Here is a 21347-nt window from a genome sequence, read left to right on the forward strand (position 1 = left end):
ACGACCGTGTTGTTAAATCACCTTCACACAAAGCCTCCGCCCGAGCAAAGCAGCGAGTCGATCGCTGTGACGGTGAAAATCACCGGGAGACCTCGCCAGTGTGAGCGAGTGAGCCACCGCTCAGAAAAAGCTCTGTGGTTTGATGGATAAAATGATAGTCGGGGATATCCTGCCCTTTAACGTTGTCTACGGGAACGGCTTCCGCGATCTGTTTGTATGTCTCGAGTCTAAATACACAGAGCCATGTCGGCAAACTGACAGCGCGACTAAATAAACGGACTGTACAGTGAGCTGTGCTTACTGTAGGGGAGAACAAGGTAATGTGAGACCTCGGGTAATGTGACACCCCCTGTATCTAGGTAATGGAACACATTTTTGGTCATGTGAGCATTATGTTTTCAAGCCCCTCCCATTTCCCCTTGGCCATGAGGGAGCGGACCTCATGGTGCTGTTGTAAGCATGTTTTTTTTCACAAAAATATTTTTTTTGCATGTAAAAGTAAATTTTCTTGCTGTCAACTTAATCAACTGTTGTGCCAAAGAAAATTGATTCAGGTAGAAAAACTTAGATCATACATGTTGATGAAGTACCAACATATGAAACCATGTGATGATGCTAACTGAAGATTAGCCTGAATTGCTGTGACAGGTAGTTTTTTCTAAGATTGTAAGGTAAAGTGAGACAAATGCTGTGGGGTAAAGTGAGACAGTGTCTGTGCCCTCTTTTAATGAATCCATCATATTTAAGGTAGCAAGGAGACTAGTTTGAATAGAAACACTGCGGTCCAGAGGTGGGGGTTCAGAGCTGTTTCTGATTGCCTTTGCTCTGACCCCCAGACACTAAATTGGCTCTTAGGGTCCTGTGTTCTGACCCCCTGGCTGTGTTTTAATCTAACTGGTTCAATCTGTCATTTGAATGTTAATTCAAACATTATGAATTATATGTTGTATTTGATCAGAGTAACTTTCAAGTTTTTAGGAAAAAAAACATGCTTGATTGACCAAACCCCATGATTCTGTTACTAGTCCGACATTGTTCTGGAATATTTGGTTTTCAAGCTAGCTGTCAGGATTCTAACTGTTGCAAAATGTGTTGTTAATGTAGTTTCAGAGTGGAAGAAGTAAGTGGATTAATTTCCCCCCCACTTGATTTCTCTGGTCTGTCTCAGTTTACCCCTAAACTGGGTTAAAGTGAGACACAAGAAAACTTTTTTTTAAACAATCATACTTTCACTGCCCTTCATCCTGAATAAATTCTGATAATTTCCATTGCTAGGAAACATCCGGAATTAATGGGAAATGTGTACATTTTACTGATAAATCATTTTAGCTCACTTCACCCCACTCTCGCCTATGTATAGACATTTACCTTGACAAATAACACCAGCGTCGTCATCATGTCCACAGTTACTGCCTAGTCCCCAATAGCAGTCTGATAGCAATGATTCAGTTCCTGAACAGGAAACAATATCTAGCCAGATTGGTCCACTTCCCTGTCCAAAACGTGCACCTCGTGGAGCTGACAGAGCCCTGCCACAGCCAACCTGTCGACAGACCACTTCAGCATCACTCTTGTCCAAGCCGCGGTCACACACTGTCCCCCACTGGCCGTCATGGAAGACTTCCACTCTGCCAGAGCAGCTACTGCTGGAGCCGACCAGCCTCACTGGAGAACCTGGTGGTGTTGTTGGTGTTGGAGTAGGTGGTGGTGTAGAAACTGATGAGTCAATTTCTGTTTGAAGTCAAAGTAAAATCTCTTTCAACCGACATTGCAACAGCAGGTTTTGATTTCACCAGCAAAAAGCAAAGATTATCAATTTCATCAGTTTGACAGTACTTAAGGGATTGGAGAACTTAGGCAAAGTTAGTCTGTTACCTTATGGAGATGGTGATCAGCACAGACATTATAAAGAGTTTAGGGGAGAGGATACTGTAGCACTAGTCAGCATTGTACTGTTGCAGACAGGGCCAGAAGAAGAAAAAAATTCACCAGAAATATAAATGCTAACCTAAAACCTAAATTTCTGTTCAAATGAAAAGCTAAACTGAGATTTTTTCCCACAGCTTGAGTTTGCAGCCAGACAGATATTCATTTTTGTTTTCTTGTCTCTTGAGTAATCCGCAGTAGCTCTGAGTCGAGCAGCTGATTGGCAAAAATAAAGCTGTGGAAACAATCTCAGTTTAGCATACAATTGAACCGATATTTAGGTTTTAGGCAAGCATTCATATATTTGGTGAAAAAACGTTTTGGGCTGTCCCCCTCTGCAACAGTACAATGCTGACTTCTGCTACAGCAACATCTCTCCCATTTTCACAAGTTAACACACTTACTATTGCCGAAGTATCCCATACAACCACTTCAAAACATCCTCAATATCCCTTTAAACTGTTAATACTTCAGCTTCATTTTCACTTGGTTTAAAAAAATGGTCTCAACAAAAAGTAATGCCTTAAATGTATATTTCCTTATCACACTGAGGAAGATACCTATTATGTTTGGTACAAATCGGAGTAAAGATAGGCTACTTGTGATGAAAATGTAGCTTTTTGTCGGACACAAATACAACCATTCTTTAAGATATCAAATTAGTGCTTTGATACTTTCTCAGGTCATATGTGATGAAAACCAACTGCACTGTGCTTACTGTAGGGGAGAACGAGCTAATGTGAGACATAGGGTAATGTGAGACTCCCCCTGTATCTAGGTAACGGAACACATTTATGGTCATGTGAGATATATGTTTTCAAGCCCCTCCCATTTCCCCTTGGCCATGAGGGAGAGGACCTCATGGTGCTGTTGTAAGCATGTTTTTTTTCACAAAATATATATTTCTTTAATTTAAAAGTACATTTTCTTGCTGTCAACTTAATCAACTGTTGTGCCAAAGCAAATTGATTCAGGTAGTGTGAGGTACTTGTGCTTTTTAAAGTTATATACTTTTTTTGGTTTATTAACTTCACATTCATTCACCATTTGTAAGTGCACCTAACAGCACTGAGGCAGGCCATTTCAGTAGAATACTTTGCACAAGGTCAGGGGAGAACTATCTGTGTGGGATGTGCCTGCACATGACAACCGGCCTAGCAACGACCCCGCACCCTCCCTTCACCTCTCTTATGAGTAAAACATGAAATGTATCTTATGAAGACCAGCAAGAAGAAGATGTCATCGGCCAGCCTCTAACACGGGGGTCACTAACAGGCGGACCGCGGTCCGGGTCCGGACCCAGACGCCGTCCTATACGGACCCGGACCTGTAGTCAATCAATCATTTAAGTATTTAAAATTTTGACGGGGCGCTTCTATTTTGACCGGCGCAGCTTTTCTAGACTTTACGGTACTGGTTTAGCGAATCAGGAAATGCATTCGAGTTAAGCCATCCCGCCTCCTGCTACTCAGGCAGCCAATCGAATCTGTGGATTCCCGGCTCAGGCTGGCTCACAGACAGAGACAGTGAGCTATCATGCGAGAGATGACAGAGAGAAGTGCAAGAATTACGAGAATTTCAGCGAAATAAATCAGATTAGAGTGAGAAAGACAGCGGGAGGAGAGTGAGAGACAGCTTTCTCTCTCGCTCGCCCGCTCGCTCACCGGCTCCGTGTGTCGCGAGCGAGTTAACGAGCGATCAACAGCTGAGTTTTTTCCTATTATTTACTATCTATGGTTTTTTCCCCTTTTGTAAGACTGGTGAAAACCGGTCAAGGTGCAATCATGTGGATTCTCTATTACTCTGATGTAGACCTATGTGTGAATGACACAGACATAAGATTGACATAATCACCAATCGCCAGCAGCACTGCATATACTGCCCACAACAGCAACAGGAAAAACATTATTTTTTTTGTATGTAGTTTCAATTATCTACATTTTAAGTTTTACATATTCTTAGTAATGGCAGAATTTATAAATACAGGTTAATTTTTTAGCAAGATATTTGGCTAGTAGCTACACTAACATTAGCGAAAGCTAGTGGTCATCTGTCCCTCAGTCCAGTTGTTAAGCATCTGGCTGCTAGCAAGTTATGTTGTTTTGTTAATTTTTCTATTCATCTTAACTATATTAAATGTTGACCTTTTCTTTTATTATTTTCCCCAGAATGCACCAGAATGCTCCGATTACATTCTAAAAACACAAAAAAAACTACTAGGGGGGAAACCCCCAGACCCCCCTACAGGGGTTTAGTTTCTGACATGTCACTTTTTCAGAGCTTTTCAAAATTGCAAAATAAAAATCCAGTATTAGACAAAGTGGGAGATTACTATGTTAAACAAACATAGTAGGTATAGTGAAGTTTAGAAATTATACATTCAAATATTTCTCAAATTGCATAATTCATTTTTTTGCACCCCTTCTAATCTCAGATGCACCCAGAGTCATTATGTTCTGCAACACTGAAGTTGCTGCTATACTTTATTTAATTTTTCAAAAATGAATTATATATTTTATCTTTATTTTAAGATTATTATTATATTTATTTTCACCATTTTATTTTTAAATGCAGCCCTTCTCTATGAAGAGATTAGTTTCAGTTGAGTCAGTTGAACCTCCTTAAATAATACATATATCTTCAGTATTATATATCTATAATTATTTAAAAGTGAGAATAAATATTGTTGAAATGTTTTTGAATTGTTCTTCCTATATTGATCTGACAGTCAGTTGTTGATTACATGCAGACGTTGATACAACTACTGGCTACTTCACTATATATCACACTGAATCATAACGCAAGTTAGACATTATGATGTTCCGGACCTTTGCTTGAGGACATTTTTTCGAACTGGACCTATTTGAATTTTAGTTGAATACCCCTGCTCTAACACATAGTCAACCAATCAGAAATAATGTATTTGTTTCCATATAACACTATGTCCCACCATTTTGTCTTCAGTCTTACTGGGGACGCTTTTTGAGAACCAGTAAGCTCCATGTAGGCCTACATGTTTCTGCTCACTCAATTTAGATAATACACCTTTAAGCTTTGAAATAAATATTCTACTTGTCTCTGCTTCTTCAAGTCTGGTTAAAAGAACACAAAATATTTTTCTAACAAAATGGCGACACCCGACGTGAACCAGGGGAGAAGAAGGACTTTTTGACCCGGCTCGAGGCCTGGACATTTCCAGCCCAGCCACACCTTAACTTCTGACTTCTATTCACTCAGAGAGCTCTCAACAAAGGAAAGGTGAGGATGCCTGTTTTCTACTGACCAAACATTCTATATTGGACATGACTAAATTATGAGTGAATAGAGGTAAGTTGCTTTTTGGTGCTAAATTTAAGTGACGTAATTAATTAATTAATGATTATATGGTGTTTAAATTGCATGAGCAGAATTTTATTTTTTTCTTCTCCTTTCTTTGTGTGTTTTTTCCTATTTCTGCTTTATGAAATGCTGGCTTATTCAAACTTTCCCTAGTGCAGAGGCCATATAGTATGTTTTTGATAAAATTATTAAATTGTATATTATTTTTGGGTGCGTTCGATAAACTGCCTTAAGCTTTCACACAATAGGGTGTTGGCGCTAGATCATTGTAAAACTTGATTGACTGAGGTTCTGTGATCCGCATCTTTTAGCGTGAAAAGACCTCATTATTAGATGTTCGAAAGATGTTACTTAAAATGACATTATGCAGGTACAGTAGGTTGGCAAAGCGTGGGCTTTGTACAAGTGGCTGGTTCCTTAAACGGTTTAAGGTTGTGACAAATTGCGCAGAGCATTATAACGGACCTCAGATGTCGCCTGGAAGTTCCTCGCTATGACAAAGTATATTTCTCTGTCTTTCCGTAATAGATAAATTGAGTCGTTTAGCTAGAAAAATGTGTCAGGGATGAAGAGAAGGGACTGAAAGAGCGTATTATGGCATGGTGGGGTTGGCTCTGTGTTCTAAAATAACTTGTAAATTGATAATTTGCGTTCCAAGTCGCACCCAGGCCACGGCAGCTGTGGCTCCATCCATCACAGTTTAGCGGCTAAGCATGGTTGTGTGTGAACACTGTTCGATGACGGGGTGTGTTAAAAAAGTAATTTGCTTAGGCGCGAACGTTGGCAGGGTGAATTAGCTTTAAGTTCGTTTTAGGGATAATTCTATTTTTATGCGACCCCTGCATTTGAGTATTGGCTTTCCTGTGTTTAAAATGCTGCCATTTGAGTGATTTGCACATAGGAAACCGTCTTAAATACTCTTCTGTCTTTACGCCAGCATTTCACTAACTGTATGCCTATGTAACTGCATGTAAATACCAAATAACTAACAGCTAACTACACACACACACACACACACACACACACACACACACACACACACACACAAAGCCTGCGGAGTTGTTCTCATTTATATGCGCGCAAGTGACACTGGTCGTCCTGATAACTGTTATCTGATTTTTACTCTGAAGTTAAGAAATATAGGATATTATTGTATAATCCTTTATAGTTATTTCGATTGTGTCCTTTTCATATATGACACTAATGTAGTTGTAGTTCTGAACCACACTTGTGATGTTCCTCCTTGAAATTAATCTTTTTAGAATCACGCTCTGTGAGATTAAAGGTGCACTCTGAAATATTTTTTACGTGAAAACCAGGTCTAATTAAAGGTCCCCCCTTTTTTAATAGGGTTGAATACACGCTTGGTGGTGTTTTCATGTAATACAGCCCAGTTTTGTAAACAGATAAATAAATAAAAACTAAAGGTGCCCTATGACATTTTTGTCATTTAAGGCGTGGACGGTCCGTCTAATATCTCAAATTAAAGGTACTTTTACTGATACTTCGGTGTCTTTGTTGTTAGCCTCACTTTCTAGTGTATAAAAGTAAAGGTGTGACCTGCAATTTTTCATGAGAATTAAAAAAAATTAAAAAATAAATAGAGTGAGACACTCTTCCTTTGTGCAGTCAAGGTTTACTCCTTTCTCCTTATCTCTGGTTTTGCAAACGGTACACGCTGTACGCCATTGTTGCATTTTTTTTTAATTTTTTTCCCTCATCAGCAACAGGGAGAATTTATTCTATTTAATTTTTTGTCCCCTCTCGGTAGCTGCTTTCTAGCTGTCATTTAGTGTTCTAAGTAATGACATCTACTACAGTGTGCCCCCCCTTTACAATTGAATAAGTTCACGTTTCCCTTTGACATGGTATTAAAACTTTTATAAAAGTGCATTCTGGGTTGTTGCTATCATGGGCCAAATATACTATTTTTATTTTTTAGGATTTCCATTGTGATAGATTTAGTTTAACTTCACCTATTGTGATGTCACATTCTTAGCATTTACTTAATTGTTAATATCTACAGTGTTACTGTGTGTATACAGGAATTGATTGTGCTTGACTTTTCGAGCATTGTGTTTTTTCTACAGTAAATGATTGACCATTGTGTTTTTCATCCGCAAAACAGAACGTGTGGGGATTAGTAAATGTAAATAATCATGTATCAAATAAGAGTTGTTGTATCCTTGACACGGCCATGGAGGGAGCATCTAGTTGATTTAACCCATTTTTTCAGTGGTAAAGGAGTGAGAATGCCTGTTTTTATTGCCCAGAGCAATAGGCCAGAGATGAGTGTGTGTGCTTTTGGGCCTGGATGTGTGTGTGTAAGAGGAGATCGTGGGAGTGTCCGCCTGTGTGCAAAGGGGCGCCTGTGTGCAAGTGAGGGACTTTCTGTGTGTGTATGTGTGTGATACAGCCTAAATGCAGTTTACACATATTTTGGATAATTACAGCAGCTATACTATTTTTAGAAGGAAAAAACAGGGAATAGAGCATTACAGTTTTGGCACTTTTGGGTAAATAAGACAATCCCCACCACCAGCAAACCTGGAAGCCGCTTTGCCAAGCCCCAAACGATTGGATTATGCATAGCGTCTGGAGCTCCGGAGAGCACAGAGGCCGAAGAGGAGACATGCAGGAGAAGGAGCAGAGGGCCGGATCATGACGAAAGGAAGAGGCCCAGCTAGCTCAGTCGGTTGAGCACGAGACTTTACCAACACCATTAGCACCCCAGTGCTCCCTGTTTCCCCTGGATTCACCAGCTTTCCATGGACAGAACCCCACACCACACCCAGTAGAAGGAATGGCACCTTTTACGGACGACAAAATCAAGGAACTTTATGGATTCGGACTACAAATATCTTGGACTGTACACTGCCACTCAGAGACATGCAAACAGTGGCCCTTTCCGCTACTACCACACGGCCCCATTCTATCTGGATTTTTTCTGAGAAAGCTGCTGTGCTTTATCAGAAAAGGAGGGAGAAAAGGAGGGCGCTGACATCCCACAGTTATAAGCTGGAAGACATCGACATGGAATCAAGACGGAAAGCTGCTACAAACTATCTAGCAGCAGTTGCAAAGCCATCACCAAAACAGCTCATTGTGATGTCCCATGAACTCCATTACCAGAATCGACAAAAAGTCGCAACACAACATGGACAAGCCCACAGCCACAAGCCGCAGATTGTACTATCTGTCAAGATCACAACCCCAAGAAACCATACAGACTGCCAACAAGAAGCTTCCCAGTACCTGAGACCCCTTTCAAGATGAAAATAGAACTTTGAGGTTCCTGTATTTGCTGGTGATGGTGGATTGATTCACAAAATGGTTAGAAACTATTCCTTGCCAAAAAGAGACAGCAAAGACAGTCGTGAAGTAGTTAAACATGTAACTTGTATCAGACCCTTTAATGAAATATTGATAAGATAATGCATAGCATTAAGCTGACCCAGGTAGTTGCTCTCCCCCTGGCCCTCATGTCAACGAGAACTTCTCAAGGGGCACATAAATATTTGACCGTGAGTTGCTGACAGGCAGACCTAAGCCAGGGACGCCCAGAGAGGGAGGTCATATGCCTTCTTTGGACGTCTGGCAAGTAAGACAATACAAAGACAATAATTAGCATGCAGGTTTAACTCTCCTGCATAGATTTATTTAAAAGTGAAGACAACCTAGAGTCACATTACTTTGTAGTGAAGTGATATCTTTATACCATTAAGATTAAATCATAGCCTAATTGACATTGATCTAAATGGTCTCTGGGAATTGTAGTAGGCTATGTTAAATGTTAGATATCAGCATAATAAAGTTCATCATGTTCATCTCTAAAAAAAGGGATATTTTATTAGGCCTTGTATAGCCTACACTTCATCAACGTTACATTCTTATTACTGAAATTACTCTGTATTGAAATTTAACCTACTTTAACTTTCTTTAGGCCTATCATATTTGTTATGCAAAGGGAGAAATACTAAACCTCCTTTATTTGGATCGAAAAGTATTGTTTTATCACTTAAAAGTAGACTTATCTCGTGAAATAACAAGAAAGATAAAGATGTGTGGGGAATGGGGATATATCTCGTTTCTTATTGAGAAAATGTCCCTCGCTTTTGAATTGTTACTCCTGGTTTCATATTCCGCTTCTAATCGGTTGTAGTATGTGTAGCTCTTCTACGAATATGTTTCTAATAGGCCTTCAAAATAATACTAGAAAACGAACTGCATCCGCAATAAAGACGCTACTTCCGACGGCACATGCAAGGCGAGCCAACTCGGAGCTGTCGGGTTTCAGTCAGGCTTTTTGCTCACTCCCCTCCCCTGTCTGCACTCGGCTACTCTCGAGCCACAACTGGGCTCTAATGAGCCTAGTGTCTCTCTTTGCACCTCTCCACACCTTTGTGGCGTCACATCGGCTTATAAACTCACCACAGCTACGCATTAGCAGATAGAAATAATGGCCGATATGCCTTACCTTTCATAACTTATTCCTCCGTTTCTTGCTGGCAAAAAAAAACTTCCGACTGAAGGAACATTTTGATCTGAGGCTTTTGTTTACATAAATTTTGCGCGGTTTGGCACCGCTGCCGCCGTGTCATTGTGGACTTGTCCATGATGGGGGAGAGGGGCACTTTGCTTACACCCAAGTCAAAATAATAATATTTTTTTTCATTAATAATCTTTACAATGGTTCATTTTGTACATGTTTGTGTATCTTCCAGTATATGGTCGATATACAATGTTTATACAATAAACATTTTATATACAATAAATGTTTAGGGTCTAATCATTGTCCTGATCATTTGGTGCCCCCCTAATGGCTATATTTGGCTGGCGCCCCAGGGCACTCGCCCGATCCTTTATATGGATTATCCGGCCTTGGTGTTAAGGCCAGGACACACCAGTCCGACTACCCGAAAATGGTGACTGCCGATTCAGGGAGCTCCAGTCTTCCCGTCGCGGCCGAAAAAGTGCAAAGAACACACCAAACCGACTGTTGCCTGTCCGTACGCTCTGCGCTTGCGCGGGACGTAATGTCTCCATAACAGCAGGCGGCGCTAATCTGTATTGTGGCCCGAAAAATTACGGAAGCCGGAAATGATGGGACGGCTCTCTAGACCATAAACATACGTATTTATATTTATGGACCATAAAGAGCACCATTTTTAGCAGAGAGTGTCGAGAATAATGTCGAGCAGTCTACAGAAGCATGTGAGTACTCGCTGAACAAAACAAACAAACATATTAAAACGATGGCTAACTGTTGTTAGCTGTTTGTGCTACCCGCCTCACTTCCGGGCTTCACTGATTCACTAGCCCTCCACAAATCAAATTGCTCCAACTGAAAGACTGTCCGCCGCCATGTTCAATCGGCTCAAAAGAAGCCCGACGACATCAATGTCGACCGATTTCACGGCACACACCAAACAGATTCGTGTCTCCGAGCCCTCCCGACTCTACGACGGCGATTATCGGGCCGGTGTGTCCTGGCCTTTAAGCAATGAAAAACGAGCTACAGTTTGGTCCGAATGAACCGCTGCTCTGCATACTGTTGTTAGAGTTGTGCACTTGTCGTTCCAGTTCTGCCCACTGTGGTTTAGCAATCGTAAAAAACTGTAAAACCATAACTGTGTGTAGACTGTAGCGTATGCGTAAAAGTAAAAAAACTACATGACGCGTCCTTGTTCTGATTTAACGGACTGTTTACAAACTACAAACGGCAACATCAAGCAAGAAAATCAAAGCCTAAGCCTGCACGGCAAAACAGGAAATATTATATATAAGAATGACTTCTTAATGCCAAGCAGCAGCTAGTCTAACGTAAGTTATAATAAAGATTTCTATGACTCCGAAGAGACGGCTGAGGCCATGCCCGTAGCCCAGCCGAAAAGGAGGGAGAGAGAGAGAGAGAGAAGTAGAGAGCGAGAGAGAGAAAGAGAGACTGTTATAAGTCCTTTTTTCTTTTTTCAAAGAGTTTTTATTTGATATGAGAAAAGACCTAAACTTAAGGGTATTATAGTTGGTAAGCAGCAGGCTACTAGCCTACTGTCGTTTTTTTTTTCATTATGGCTTTCTGACTTGCAAACGTAAATAATTTTGTCCGCACTGTATAATATGAGCCAGTTTGTTTTATATGAACAAATCATTAATTTGCGTGTAGACGTGTCAGAGGCGTACATCGACAAATCGGTCGATTCATTGTAACTATTTTTCCAGCGGCAGGGAAAAAAATTGCGATCGGAGGTTACCTTTAAGCACCACGGACAGCAGCCGGCCACCGTAATGTTCAAAATTTGCACCAAAGCTCTAATGATAGAAATAAAGAGAGGCTTTATTTAAGCGCTGTTCGTGTGACGGTGGTGACTGATTGTATAGCCTATCGGTTTGCTGTAGACATCTCACGGAGGTAAGCAGCTGTTTCACTTTAGTGCCCTTAGTTGAAAAAAGTAATCGCACTGTCTCAACAAATGGTCAATTTTTTTTTCGCCTCTTCTTTGTGTAAGCGTTAGAGCAAGTTCTGGGTTGACTTTAAGACGGTCAGAACTTGGTTAAATATATATTACCATAAAAGCTGTACAGGTCAGGGGCCGTATTCACAAAACATTTTAAGGCTAAGAGTAGGTCCTAACGTGCTGATTTAGGAGTAACTCTCAAAAATAAGGGGTGTTTCACTCCTAATTTTAGGACTCCTAACTTTTTAAGATAAGTGTAATTCACAAAGCATTTTAGCGCTAAAACTAGCTCCTAAATCTATGAAAAGCTAGAAGTCACTAAGAGAAAATCACAGACAACCCTTTGATGGTGTTTTGGAGAGATTTAATGCCATTGAGCTTTATAAAAGGTACCTTTATCAACTTTGAGGGTTTAATGATCTTAGTAAAGCTATATTTAGAAAGTATAGACACATTTATATTTATTATATTTATATAAAAAAATATTTATTAAGTTCCTTTTCCTGTAGTTGCTTTGGGTTTACGATGCACTGAAAGTTACTGTACAGTTGCGCGTCTCGCCCTTTTCCTTCTGCATGCACTTTACGATTTCACCGGCTGTTGCTTCTAAATTGTGAATTTCCTGGTTTGTCGCTGTCTGACTATTGCGGCATAGTCCGCCGTTGAGAGAAATACAGTGAGTGTGCATAGCGTGCAGCTGTTCAATAAGGATATTTTTTTCCGATTCAAATCATTGTAAAATTTAAAATGAATAGACCTTTGGCGCTATTGTAGGTTCATTGTGAATGAATGTGTGGGAAACCCTGCAGTATCTTGATTTCATGTTACATCAGTGTCACTTGTCATTAATTGTATATAAAAACTCTTTACTTTAATACACTGACACGATATGGATATCTCCCACAGTGTTTCTATCATAAATTCACTCTTAGCTCTCATTCCCTCTCAGCCAATCACTGTGGGCATAGAAGGTATGAACATGACATCATCCATAGCAACAGGGTCAACACCGCCCTCTAGTCTTAGCTTAGGAGTCCCTCCCATTCCTTAGTAAAAGTTGATCTTATCAGCTTTGTGAATAGGTTTTAAGAAATTACTCCTTACTAAGAACTTTTAGTGCTCCTTAGGAGTACTCTTAGCACTAAGATAAAATGTTTTGTGAATACGGCCCCAAAAGAACAGGGTAGATTTTAGTGAGAGAAACTGACCCATCAGGGTAAGTACATCTTATTTAGCACATAACAATCTGACCTGTTGGTGAAGTAGTCACATCTCTTGTGGAAGGATCTACCAGGAAAGAGAAATATTTGAAATAGTAAATTAAATATACACAGAACTCTTTTTGTGCCAAAACCATCAAGGTAAATCATGTGGAATGGTGGATGTTTCATGGTCACTCAGACTCACCTTCACACCTCCAGTTGATCTTGTCATCGCTCACACAGGTTTGAGCTGCAGTGCAGGTGTTACACACCAGGGTGTTGACATCTGATGAGGAGCAGAAAACAAATTAGTTCACTAGAGAATCTGATGGCACCAAAGGTCTGAATTATCCAAAGACATGATCATCTCCACATACAATATGGAATAAGGATTCCATTCACTGTCAGTCTGAAGAACTAGACTTATAACTTTGTGCTTCAGCAGCTGAAGCCTCTGGATCTTGATCTTAGCATTTGGCTCAACATTGATACCACAGTGTGACTGCAGAGAAGGAATACATGTTGCTTACCTGCACAGTATGCCATAGGGCAGCCAATGGGCTTCATGATCTTGTAGACATAGTAGTTTCCTGGGCAGGCTTTCACATGGATTGGCTTTTGCGGGTACTGGCAGCAGCCTCCACTATAGCTGCCACAGACCTGGGCCTGTATGATGCCTGCAGAGAGCCGCGGGTGGGGCGTCTGCAGCCACAGTGGAATATAAGTTCCACACATGCCTCTCTCAATGCATCTCTCTGGCATCTGAACGCTGCTGTTGCCGAGGAACAGACGGTACCAGTCGTGCCAGACATAGGGTGTGACCGGGACCCCTGTGTATTTGTCGCATTTAACAGACTTATAATACAACCCGTTGTCCGTGGCTCTCCAGGCGTCGTCTAGCGGCGTGTAGTGATCACACGGGTCCATGCAGTGAGATGTGCCGTCCACCAGGAGGCAGTCCTGACCAGAAGGGCACTCTGTGCCACCGCAGGAAAAGCTCACAGAGTTGTTTTGTTGTGAGGTATCTGTTCATATAACACATTATAAAGTTATGGTTTAAAGCAGTTCGGATGGATTTGAGTTTGAGCATTTCAGCACAATCATAATATCCCGCCTTCCTCCAATGCAGCCCCACCCCCTCATTCCTATCCCTGTTTTTTTTGTTTTGTTTTTGAAGAAACTTAATTTAGGCTACACAAGCAGACTTACTTGCTTAATACTGTCTCCGTGCACAAAGTGAGTTATATTGTGGCTGAAGAAACTGGTGGCTGTAGTAGGCTACCGGTACCGCGCTGATCTGCTTGTATCACTGGTTTCACTTCAGATATGTCGGCCAGAACACCACTTATGCTTATAATGAGACTAGGAGAGGAGGAGTAGGGTTTTATCCGCTCTTTATTTTCCTTCTTTCACAGGCACAGCCGCATATAGATCGCGGAAAAAGAACAAAGGCTTAAACTCCGCTCGTGAGGAGACGTTTGAACAGCTGTTGCGACTCGCGAATCGCTCCGCTAATAACATGCACAAACTATAACTTATAACAGCGATCGGGACTACATGTACATACTCACACACGGGTGATTCACATTTACACTCAGATAAACACGAATGATGGCTTACTGTGGCAACTTGCTCACACACATCTCACCGAGGGAGAAGCGAAAGGAAACTTAGCCTACTGAACTGGCTCTCTGGCCGACTGACGTCACGGCCCAACACTAAAACACAGCTTAACACACTGTAAAAAATAACAAGAAATAACAACACTGTAACCTTTTCTACAATGGTCGCTACTCGCTAGGCTACTGTCTGCCGTGGAATCAAAACAAACCCTTTCGTTGAGGACGCTCGTGCACGAATGCGCGGTACACAAGCAGACGGCAAACAGACAGGTCTGTCGGCCAATTAAATCGTTCGGTCCGAACGATTTGATTGGTTGTAGTTTTCACCTAATATTATGAGACTGAAATAATTGTTTCTTTTTATTCCTGGTGGGTCTACCATGCATTTTAGAGTGTAAAAACCTTATTTATACCATTTTAAAGTCATTTAAAATAAGTGTAAAAACTCTACAAAGGTAAGAATAGCTTTAACACAGACAGAATGCTTTACTACATACAGGCCCTATACGACTAATGCCTCTTCTTTGTGTGCGTTAGAGCAGGGCTTGGTTAAATATATATTACCATAAAAGTACAGCTGATAGTCTTTTGTTAGGGAGCCCAGTTCAGGTTCAGGGCAAAGCTCTTAGGGACTAGGAATTTACATCAACTTTGAGAAGCCTACAGCACCATGCGTTAATGTATGCATCTATCCAGCATTGTGGTAGTCCAGCCAATCAGTAGAACGAGATAGATTTTAGTGAGAGAAACAGACCTATCAGGGCAAGTACATCTTATTTATTAAATCTGACCTGTTGGTGAAGTAGTCAAATCTCTTGTGGAAGGATCTACCAGGAAAGGAAAATATTTGAAAGGTTATGGTGGATGTTTCATGTTTCATCAGCTCAGACTGTTTATCTACAGTGGAAACAAAGCATTGTGGGTATAAAATACTTTTGAGCTTCAATAACATTTACACCACACAAACCAGCCCATCACAATCTGACCTGTTGGTGAAGTAGTCATCTCTGTTGTGGAAGTTTCTACCAGGAAAGGAAAATATTTTAAATGTTAAATTAAATATACACAAAACTCTTTGTGTGTCAAAACCATCAGGGTACATCATGTGGAGTGGTGGATGTTTCACTCAGACTCACCTTCACACCTCCAGACGGTGCCATTGCTCACACAGGTCTGAGCTGCACTGCAGGTATCACACACAGGTATTTTAGTGTTGACATCTGATTAGGAGCACAAAACAAGTAAGTCCACTAAAGATTCTCATGGAACTAGAGGTCTGAATTATCCTTAAAGGTGAAGTAAGCGATTTATTTATGTTAACCCTCTGAGGTCTAGGGGTATTTTCTCCGATTTTACATACTTCTATAAATACCTATTTCAAATGTGCAAGAAGATTAATTATACCAAAGTGTTTTATATGGAAACGTTCAGAACACATTAGGCCTTTGTTTTCTGAGGTCTACTTATGTCCTAGACCATTGTGTATATAAATAATTGGGTAACACTTTATAATAACTATCCGTTGTAACTCGTTAATAGATTATTAGTAAACTCTTAATTAATGATTATTAATGATTTGTTAAGTGTTTGTTAGCAGTTTGTTAAGGATTTATAACAATGGTAGATAGTTAATAGCTTAATAATTGAATCAGTTCATCTGGGAGGTAATCCGAGATACCGACGAGGCTGAAATAGGCTATAGACTATACACAGTGCATAGGCAACTGAGGGCAGCCCCATTTTCAAATATTTTTTAAATAAACTCAATACACACTGTGCATGCCATGGACTTGAACGTGACGTGATCAGTTAATCTCGGATTACCTCCCAGATGAACTGATTCAATTATTAAGATATTAACTATCTACCATTGTTATAAATTCTTAACAAACTGCTAACAAACACTTAACAAATCATTAATAATCATTAATTAAGAGTTTACTAATGATCTATTAACAAGTTACAACGGATAGTTATTATAAAGTGTTACCAATAATTGGCTTAAATGCTGAAAAATGTATTGCGATTTTTGAAAAACCTGGAAATTTGTGTGAAAGAAGAACCTTTAGTCATCCTGTTGAGTTGTTATGGCTCTTGAAATTGCTTCTCCTAAGCCTTAGCTTCAAAAATGCAGTGGACATCTTCCAAAACACAGTAGGGGAGTGCACACAACATGACTAATATAAAGTTTGGTCCAGACGCTTTTTGGTAGAAATGTTATCTCTACTTTCAAAAAACATGAGGAAATTAGACTGAATGAAGACTTTGAACCACATATGATGATTCATGGGATGTGTACTAACAAAAGAGGAAGCATCACAAAACATTTTTCAATCAAACCATTAAGTAAATATAAAAACAATAATAACAAACTACTTTCACACTATGTATATACTCTATGCACTATTTACAAGCTAAGTGGTAGCTGGGGAGCTTCTGGGTCTTGCTTCCCACAGTGTTTTCTAAGCCTCTAAGGGACTGACAGTATCACAAGAACATTCCCTGGAAACAGGAGGACCTCTAGTTTGAGATGATGTTTTAATTTTATTTTTCAGCCATATCTTCAAGGAGATATTAATAAAGATATGTGCGCATAGCCTCAGTGTTAAATCTCTCTTTATTCATACAGTGATCACTTACATAGTGTGCGCGTTTCATAAAGCCAATCTCTCTGTCAACCGCTCTGCATGTAATCGGCAAATAAACTTTTCAGGGATCCCGAAACTGATGTCCAATCACAAGAGAGAACGCTACAAACTGACACTCGTCTCACTCGTACATACTATACACTCCATGGTCTCACTGCCGGTGCACGCCAGAGCGACAGATGGGTGAATGTTTATGCGCCTACAATGGCGGAGCAGGTAAAAATCCTTCCCAATGTCTGTTTTGATGGTTTTTATCATGTTTTATCACACTTACTTATCTGAGATGATGCTAGATAACTCGCTGCTTGAAGACCGCAGTGCATTAATATGGTGACGTAGGGACGAGCGAGGGGACTGCTAACTGCAGTCAGTGACAGGAAGTTAGCTAAAAGAACCATTCTGCTTACTGAACCTTTAAGACATGATCATCTCCTGATACAATATATGGAATAAGGATTCCATTCTTTGAAGAACTAGACTTCTAACTTTGTGCTTCAGCAGCTGAAGCCTCTGGATCTTGATCTTAGCATTTGGCTCAACGTTGATACCACAGTGTGACGGCAGAGAAGGAACTTGTTGCTCACCTGCACAGTATCCTGAATCGCAGAAAGTGGGCTGTATGATCTTGTAGACGTAGTAGTTTCCTGGGCAGGCTTTCACATGGATTGGTGTGTGCGGGTCCCTGCAGCATTGTCCGCCCCATGTGCCACAAACCTCGGCCTGTATGATGCCTGCGGAGAGCTGCGGGTGGGGCGTCTGCAGCCACAATGTAACATGAGTTCCACACATGCGGTACCCAACGCATCTCTCTGGCATCTGAACGCTGCTGTTACCGAGGAACAGACGGTACCAGCCCTGCCAGGCGGAGTCTCTGTCGCAGTGCCAAGACGACGATTCTACCCTGATGTCTGTGGCTCTCCAGGCGTCGTGTAGCGGCGTGTAGTGATCACACGGGTCCATGCAGCGAGATGTGCCGTCCACCAGGAGGCAGTCCTGACCAGAAGGGCACTGTCTGCTGCTGCAGGAAAACCTCACAGAGTTGTTTTCATGTGAGGTATCTGTTCATATAACACATTATAAAGTTATGGTTTAACACGAACAGAATGCTTTACTACATACAGGCCCTATAAGACTAATGCCTCTTCTTTGTGTGTGTGTTAGAGCAGGTTCTGTGTTGACTTTAAGACGGTCAGGGCTTGATTAAATATATATTACCATAAAAGTAAAGCTGATAGTCTTTTGTTAGGGAGCCCAGTTCAGGGCAAAGCTCTGAGGGACCAGGAATGCCTTTAATGTATAAGTCTGACCCCACGCTGTACAGGTTTGGTGTTTACATAAACTTTGAGAAGCCTACAGCACCATACGTTAATGTATGCATCTGTCCAGCATTGTGGTAGTCCAGCCAATCAGGATTTACCAATCAGAAGAACGGGGCAGATTTTAGTGAGAGAAACTGACCTATCAGGGCAAGAACATCTTATTTAGCACATAACAATCTGACCTGTTGGTGAAGTAGTCAAATCTCTTGTGGAAGGATCTACCAGGAAAGAGAAATATTTGAAATGGTAAATTAAATATACACCAAACTCTCTGTGTCAAAACCATCAAGGTAAATCATGTGGAATGTTTCATGTTTCACTCAGACTCACCTTCACACCTCCAGATGTTCTTGTCATTTCTCACACAGGTCTCCGCTGCAGTGCAGGTGTTACACACAGGTATTGTTGTGTTGACATCTGATGAGGAGCACAAAAGGAATGAGTCCACTAGAGAATCTGATGGCACCAAAGGTCTGAATTATCCAAAGACATGATCATCTCCTGATACAATAAGGATTCCATTCACTGTCAGTCTAAAGAACTAGACGTATAACTTTGTGCTTCAGCAGCTGAAGCCTCTGGATCTTGATCTTAGCATTTGGCTCAACGTTGATACCACAGTGTGACGGCAGAGAAGGAACTTGTTGCTTACCTGCACAGTACGCTAGAGCGCATTCACTGGGCTTTATGAACTTGTAGACGTAGTAGTTTCTTGGACAGGCTTTCACATGGATTGGGTTTTGTGGGTACTGGCAGCAGTCTCCATTAGAGCGACCACCCCTTGCGCTGCCACAGACCTGGGCCTGTATGATGCCTGCAGAGAGCCGCGGGTGGGGCGTCTGCAGCCACAGTGGAACAGAAGTTCCACACATGTATTGCTCAATGCATCTCTCTGGCATCTGAACGCTGCTGTTACCGAGGAACAGACGGTACCAGCCGTGCCAGAGTGAGTAGGCGGTGACCCATGATTCTGCGATTCGGTCACAGTGATAAGGCGGTCCACTGCTGTCCGTGGCTCTCCAGGCGTCGTCTAGCGGCGTGTAGTGATCACACGGGTCCATGCAGCGAGATGTGCCGTCCACCAGGAGGCAGTCCTGACCAGAAGGGCACTGTCTGCCACCACAGGAAAACGTTACAGAGCCGGGTTGGGTCGTTTGTGAATCAACCTGGATGGAGAAACCCAAAAAAAAAATAATGTTATGGTGACATAGTGACATCTGTAGATTTAAGGTCAAAAGAAAAAAAAGGTGTATAGATTTAGTTTGGCCCAAAATAGCAGAAGGAGGAGGAGGTGTCCAGAGTCAAAGATGATTCTTGATTGAGACTAATTTGATCCACAGAGTCACTAACAACCTAAAATAATCAAGACACTATTTTCTAAATCAACCTGCATGGAGAAATCCAAAAGAGAAATAATAAATGTTTTAACCATAGTGGCAAATTGACCCGTATAGATTCATGTTAGATCGTATGTCATGTTAAAAAAAAAGGATGGGGGTGACCGTGGCGCAGTGGGCAAGGGCGCCCCCTCCGACCCAAAACACAAAGCAAGAGTGGTGAAGAAATGGTGAGCGGACAAACTGTGACGGCCACAGGGTGTGGCTTGAGGGGTTGTTGCTTCTGGTTTGCTTTCTGTTGCAGGGAGTTGGTGGGCGGAGCACCATCAATTAACACCATCGTCAACGGGATGCAGCTCACCTGAGGAGGCTTGTCTCAGGAGCATATAAAGCAGCCCTGCCAGCTTGACTCTTGGCTTCCCTGGCCTGCAGCCTGCACTTTTGTTTCTGTTCTACTTGTTTGTTCACTTTATTCTTTATTAAATCTATTATGTTTATCTAGACTATGTGTGGCCTCCCCTTTGTTTGCTACAACCATTGAGCCAGGTTGTAACAATAACGTTTTACAGTGGCCCAGCTAGAGTCCTGACTTGAATCCAATTGAGAATCTGTGGAGGGAGCTAAAGATGAGGGTGATGGCAGTGAGACGCTTCAAACTGAAAGAGTTGAAGATCATTGCTAAAGATGAAAGGGCAAAAATACCAGTGGAGACATACAAAAAGCCAGTTAGCAATTATAGGAAGCGTTTGATTGCTACAATAGCCAATAAAGGCTTTTCTATTGATTATTGAGAAGAGTATGAATAATTGTTGACATGCTACTTTTTGTTCAAATGGAAATAAAAGCTGAAAAATATTTTTTTCCACAATGATGCCTCTTGTACATGGTCTTATTATCTTCTGGGAGAAGCCTGTGTCATTTCCAACAAAAAAAAATTGGTAGAATAAAAGTAACTTTAAGTCAACATTTGCCAGGGGTATATGAATAATTTTGGGCATGACTGTAGTTTGTACTATTTAAAGCTGGGGTATATGATTTATGATTGGTCAAAGTTAACATGAGCTGACACTTTGACCAATCAGAGCGAGGCTCCGATTCTCTGTTCTTATTGGCTGTTGGGACTGTCCATTCACTTTGGCACGACGTTGTTGGTGTAGTAGAGCGTGTCAGGGAGGGACCATAGAGAACAAGTGGAGCGGTTGAGGTATTTGGATTCGAATCTCTATCCCAACTGCCATTTTCTCCCCAAATACTCCACCCCAGCTTTAAGCATATTAAAAATACATTCAAACTTAACACACTTTTTAGAACTATATTTAAAGCTGGGATGGAGAATTTGGGGGGAAAATAGCAGTTGGGATAGAGATTTAAACAGTTGACAGTCCCAACAGCCAATAAGAACAGATGATATAAATGATATAATAGATGCAGATTGGATTTTTTTATGAATGATTCACACTAACATTTATTTTGATGCATGTTTAGTTTTTGCGCAAGCT

The 21347-nt window shown here is 41.1% G+C and overlaps 2 protein-coding genes across 13 annotated transcripts in view; one reads left to right on the forward strand and one right to left on the reverse strand.

Annotated features, from left to right (window-relative positions):
* Window positions 1–21347, reverse strand: part of LOC307256516 (scavenger receptor cysteine-rich domain-containing protein DMBT1-like) — a 394296-nt gene that overhangs the window by 370224 nt on the left and 2725 nt on the right. For 7 of the 12 annotated variants that reach the window (XM_080035513.1, XM_080035509.1, XM_080035514.1 and 4 more), the window contains exons 2-11: window positions 19164–19677; window positions 18842–18928; window positions 18694–18729; window positions 17777–18250; window positions 15681–15764; window positions 15336–15371; window positions 13453–13947; window positions 13128–13208; window positions 12972–13007; window positions 1369–1731 (exon numbers count right to left, since the gene is read on the reverse strand). In XM_080035513.1, the coding sequence (XP_079891639.1) occupies window positions 1369–1731; window positions 12972–13007; window positions 13128–13208; window positions 13453–13947; window positions 15336–15371; window positions 15681–15764; window positions 17777–18250; window positions 18694–18729; window positions 18842–18928; window positions 19164–19677 (2206 nt within the window). Of the gene's footprint in view, window positions 1–1368; window positions 1732–12971; window positions 13008–13127; window positions 13209–13452; window positions 13948–15335; window positions 15372–15530; window positions 15567–15680; window positions 15765–17776; window positions 18251–18693; window positions 18730–18841; window positions 18929–19163; window positions 19678–21347 lie in introns of all 12 variants that reach the window. The other 5 variants (XM_080035515.1, XM_080035518.1, XM_080035516.1 and 2 more) reach the window with 4 other exon arrangements.
* LOC307256526 (uromodulin-like) overlaps window positions 1–21347 on the forward strand; it is a 113843-nt gene that overhangs the window by 51417 nt on the left and 41079 nt on the right. The window lies entirely within an intron of this gene.

This window comes from Ammodytes marinus, assembly GCF_949987685.1.
Source record: "Ammodytes marinus genome assembly, chromosome: 10".
NCBI lineage: Eukaryota > Metazoa > Chordata > Actinopteri > Uranoscopiformes > Ammodytidae > Ammodytes > Ammodytes marinus.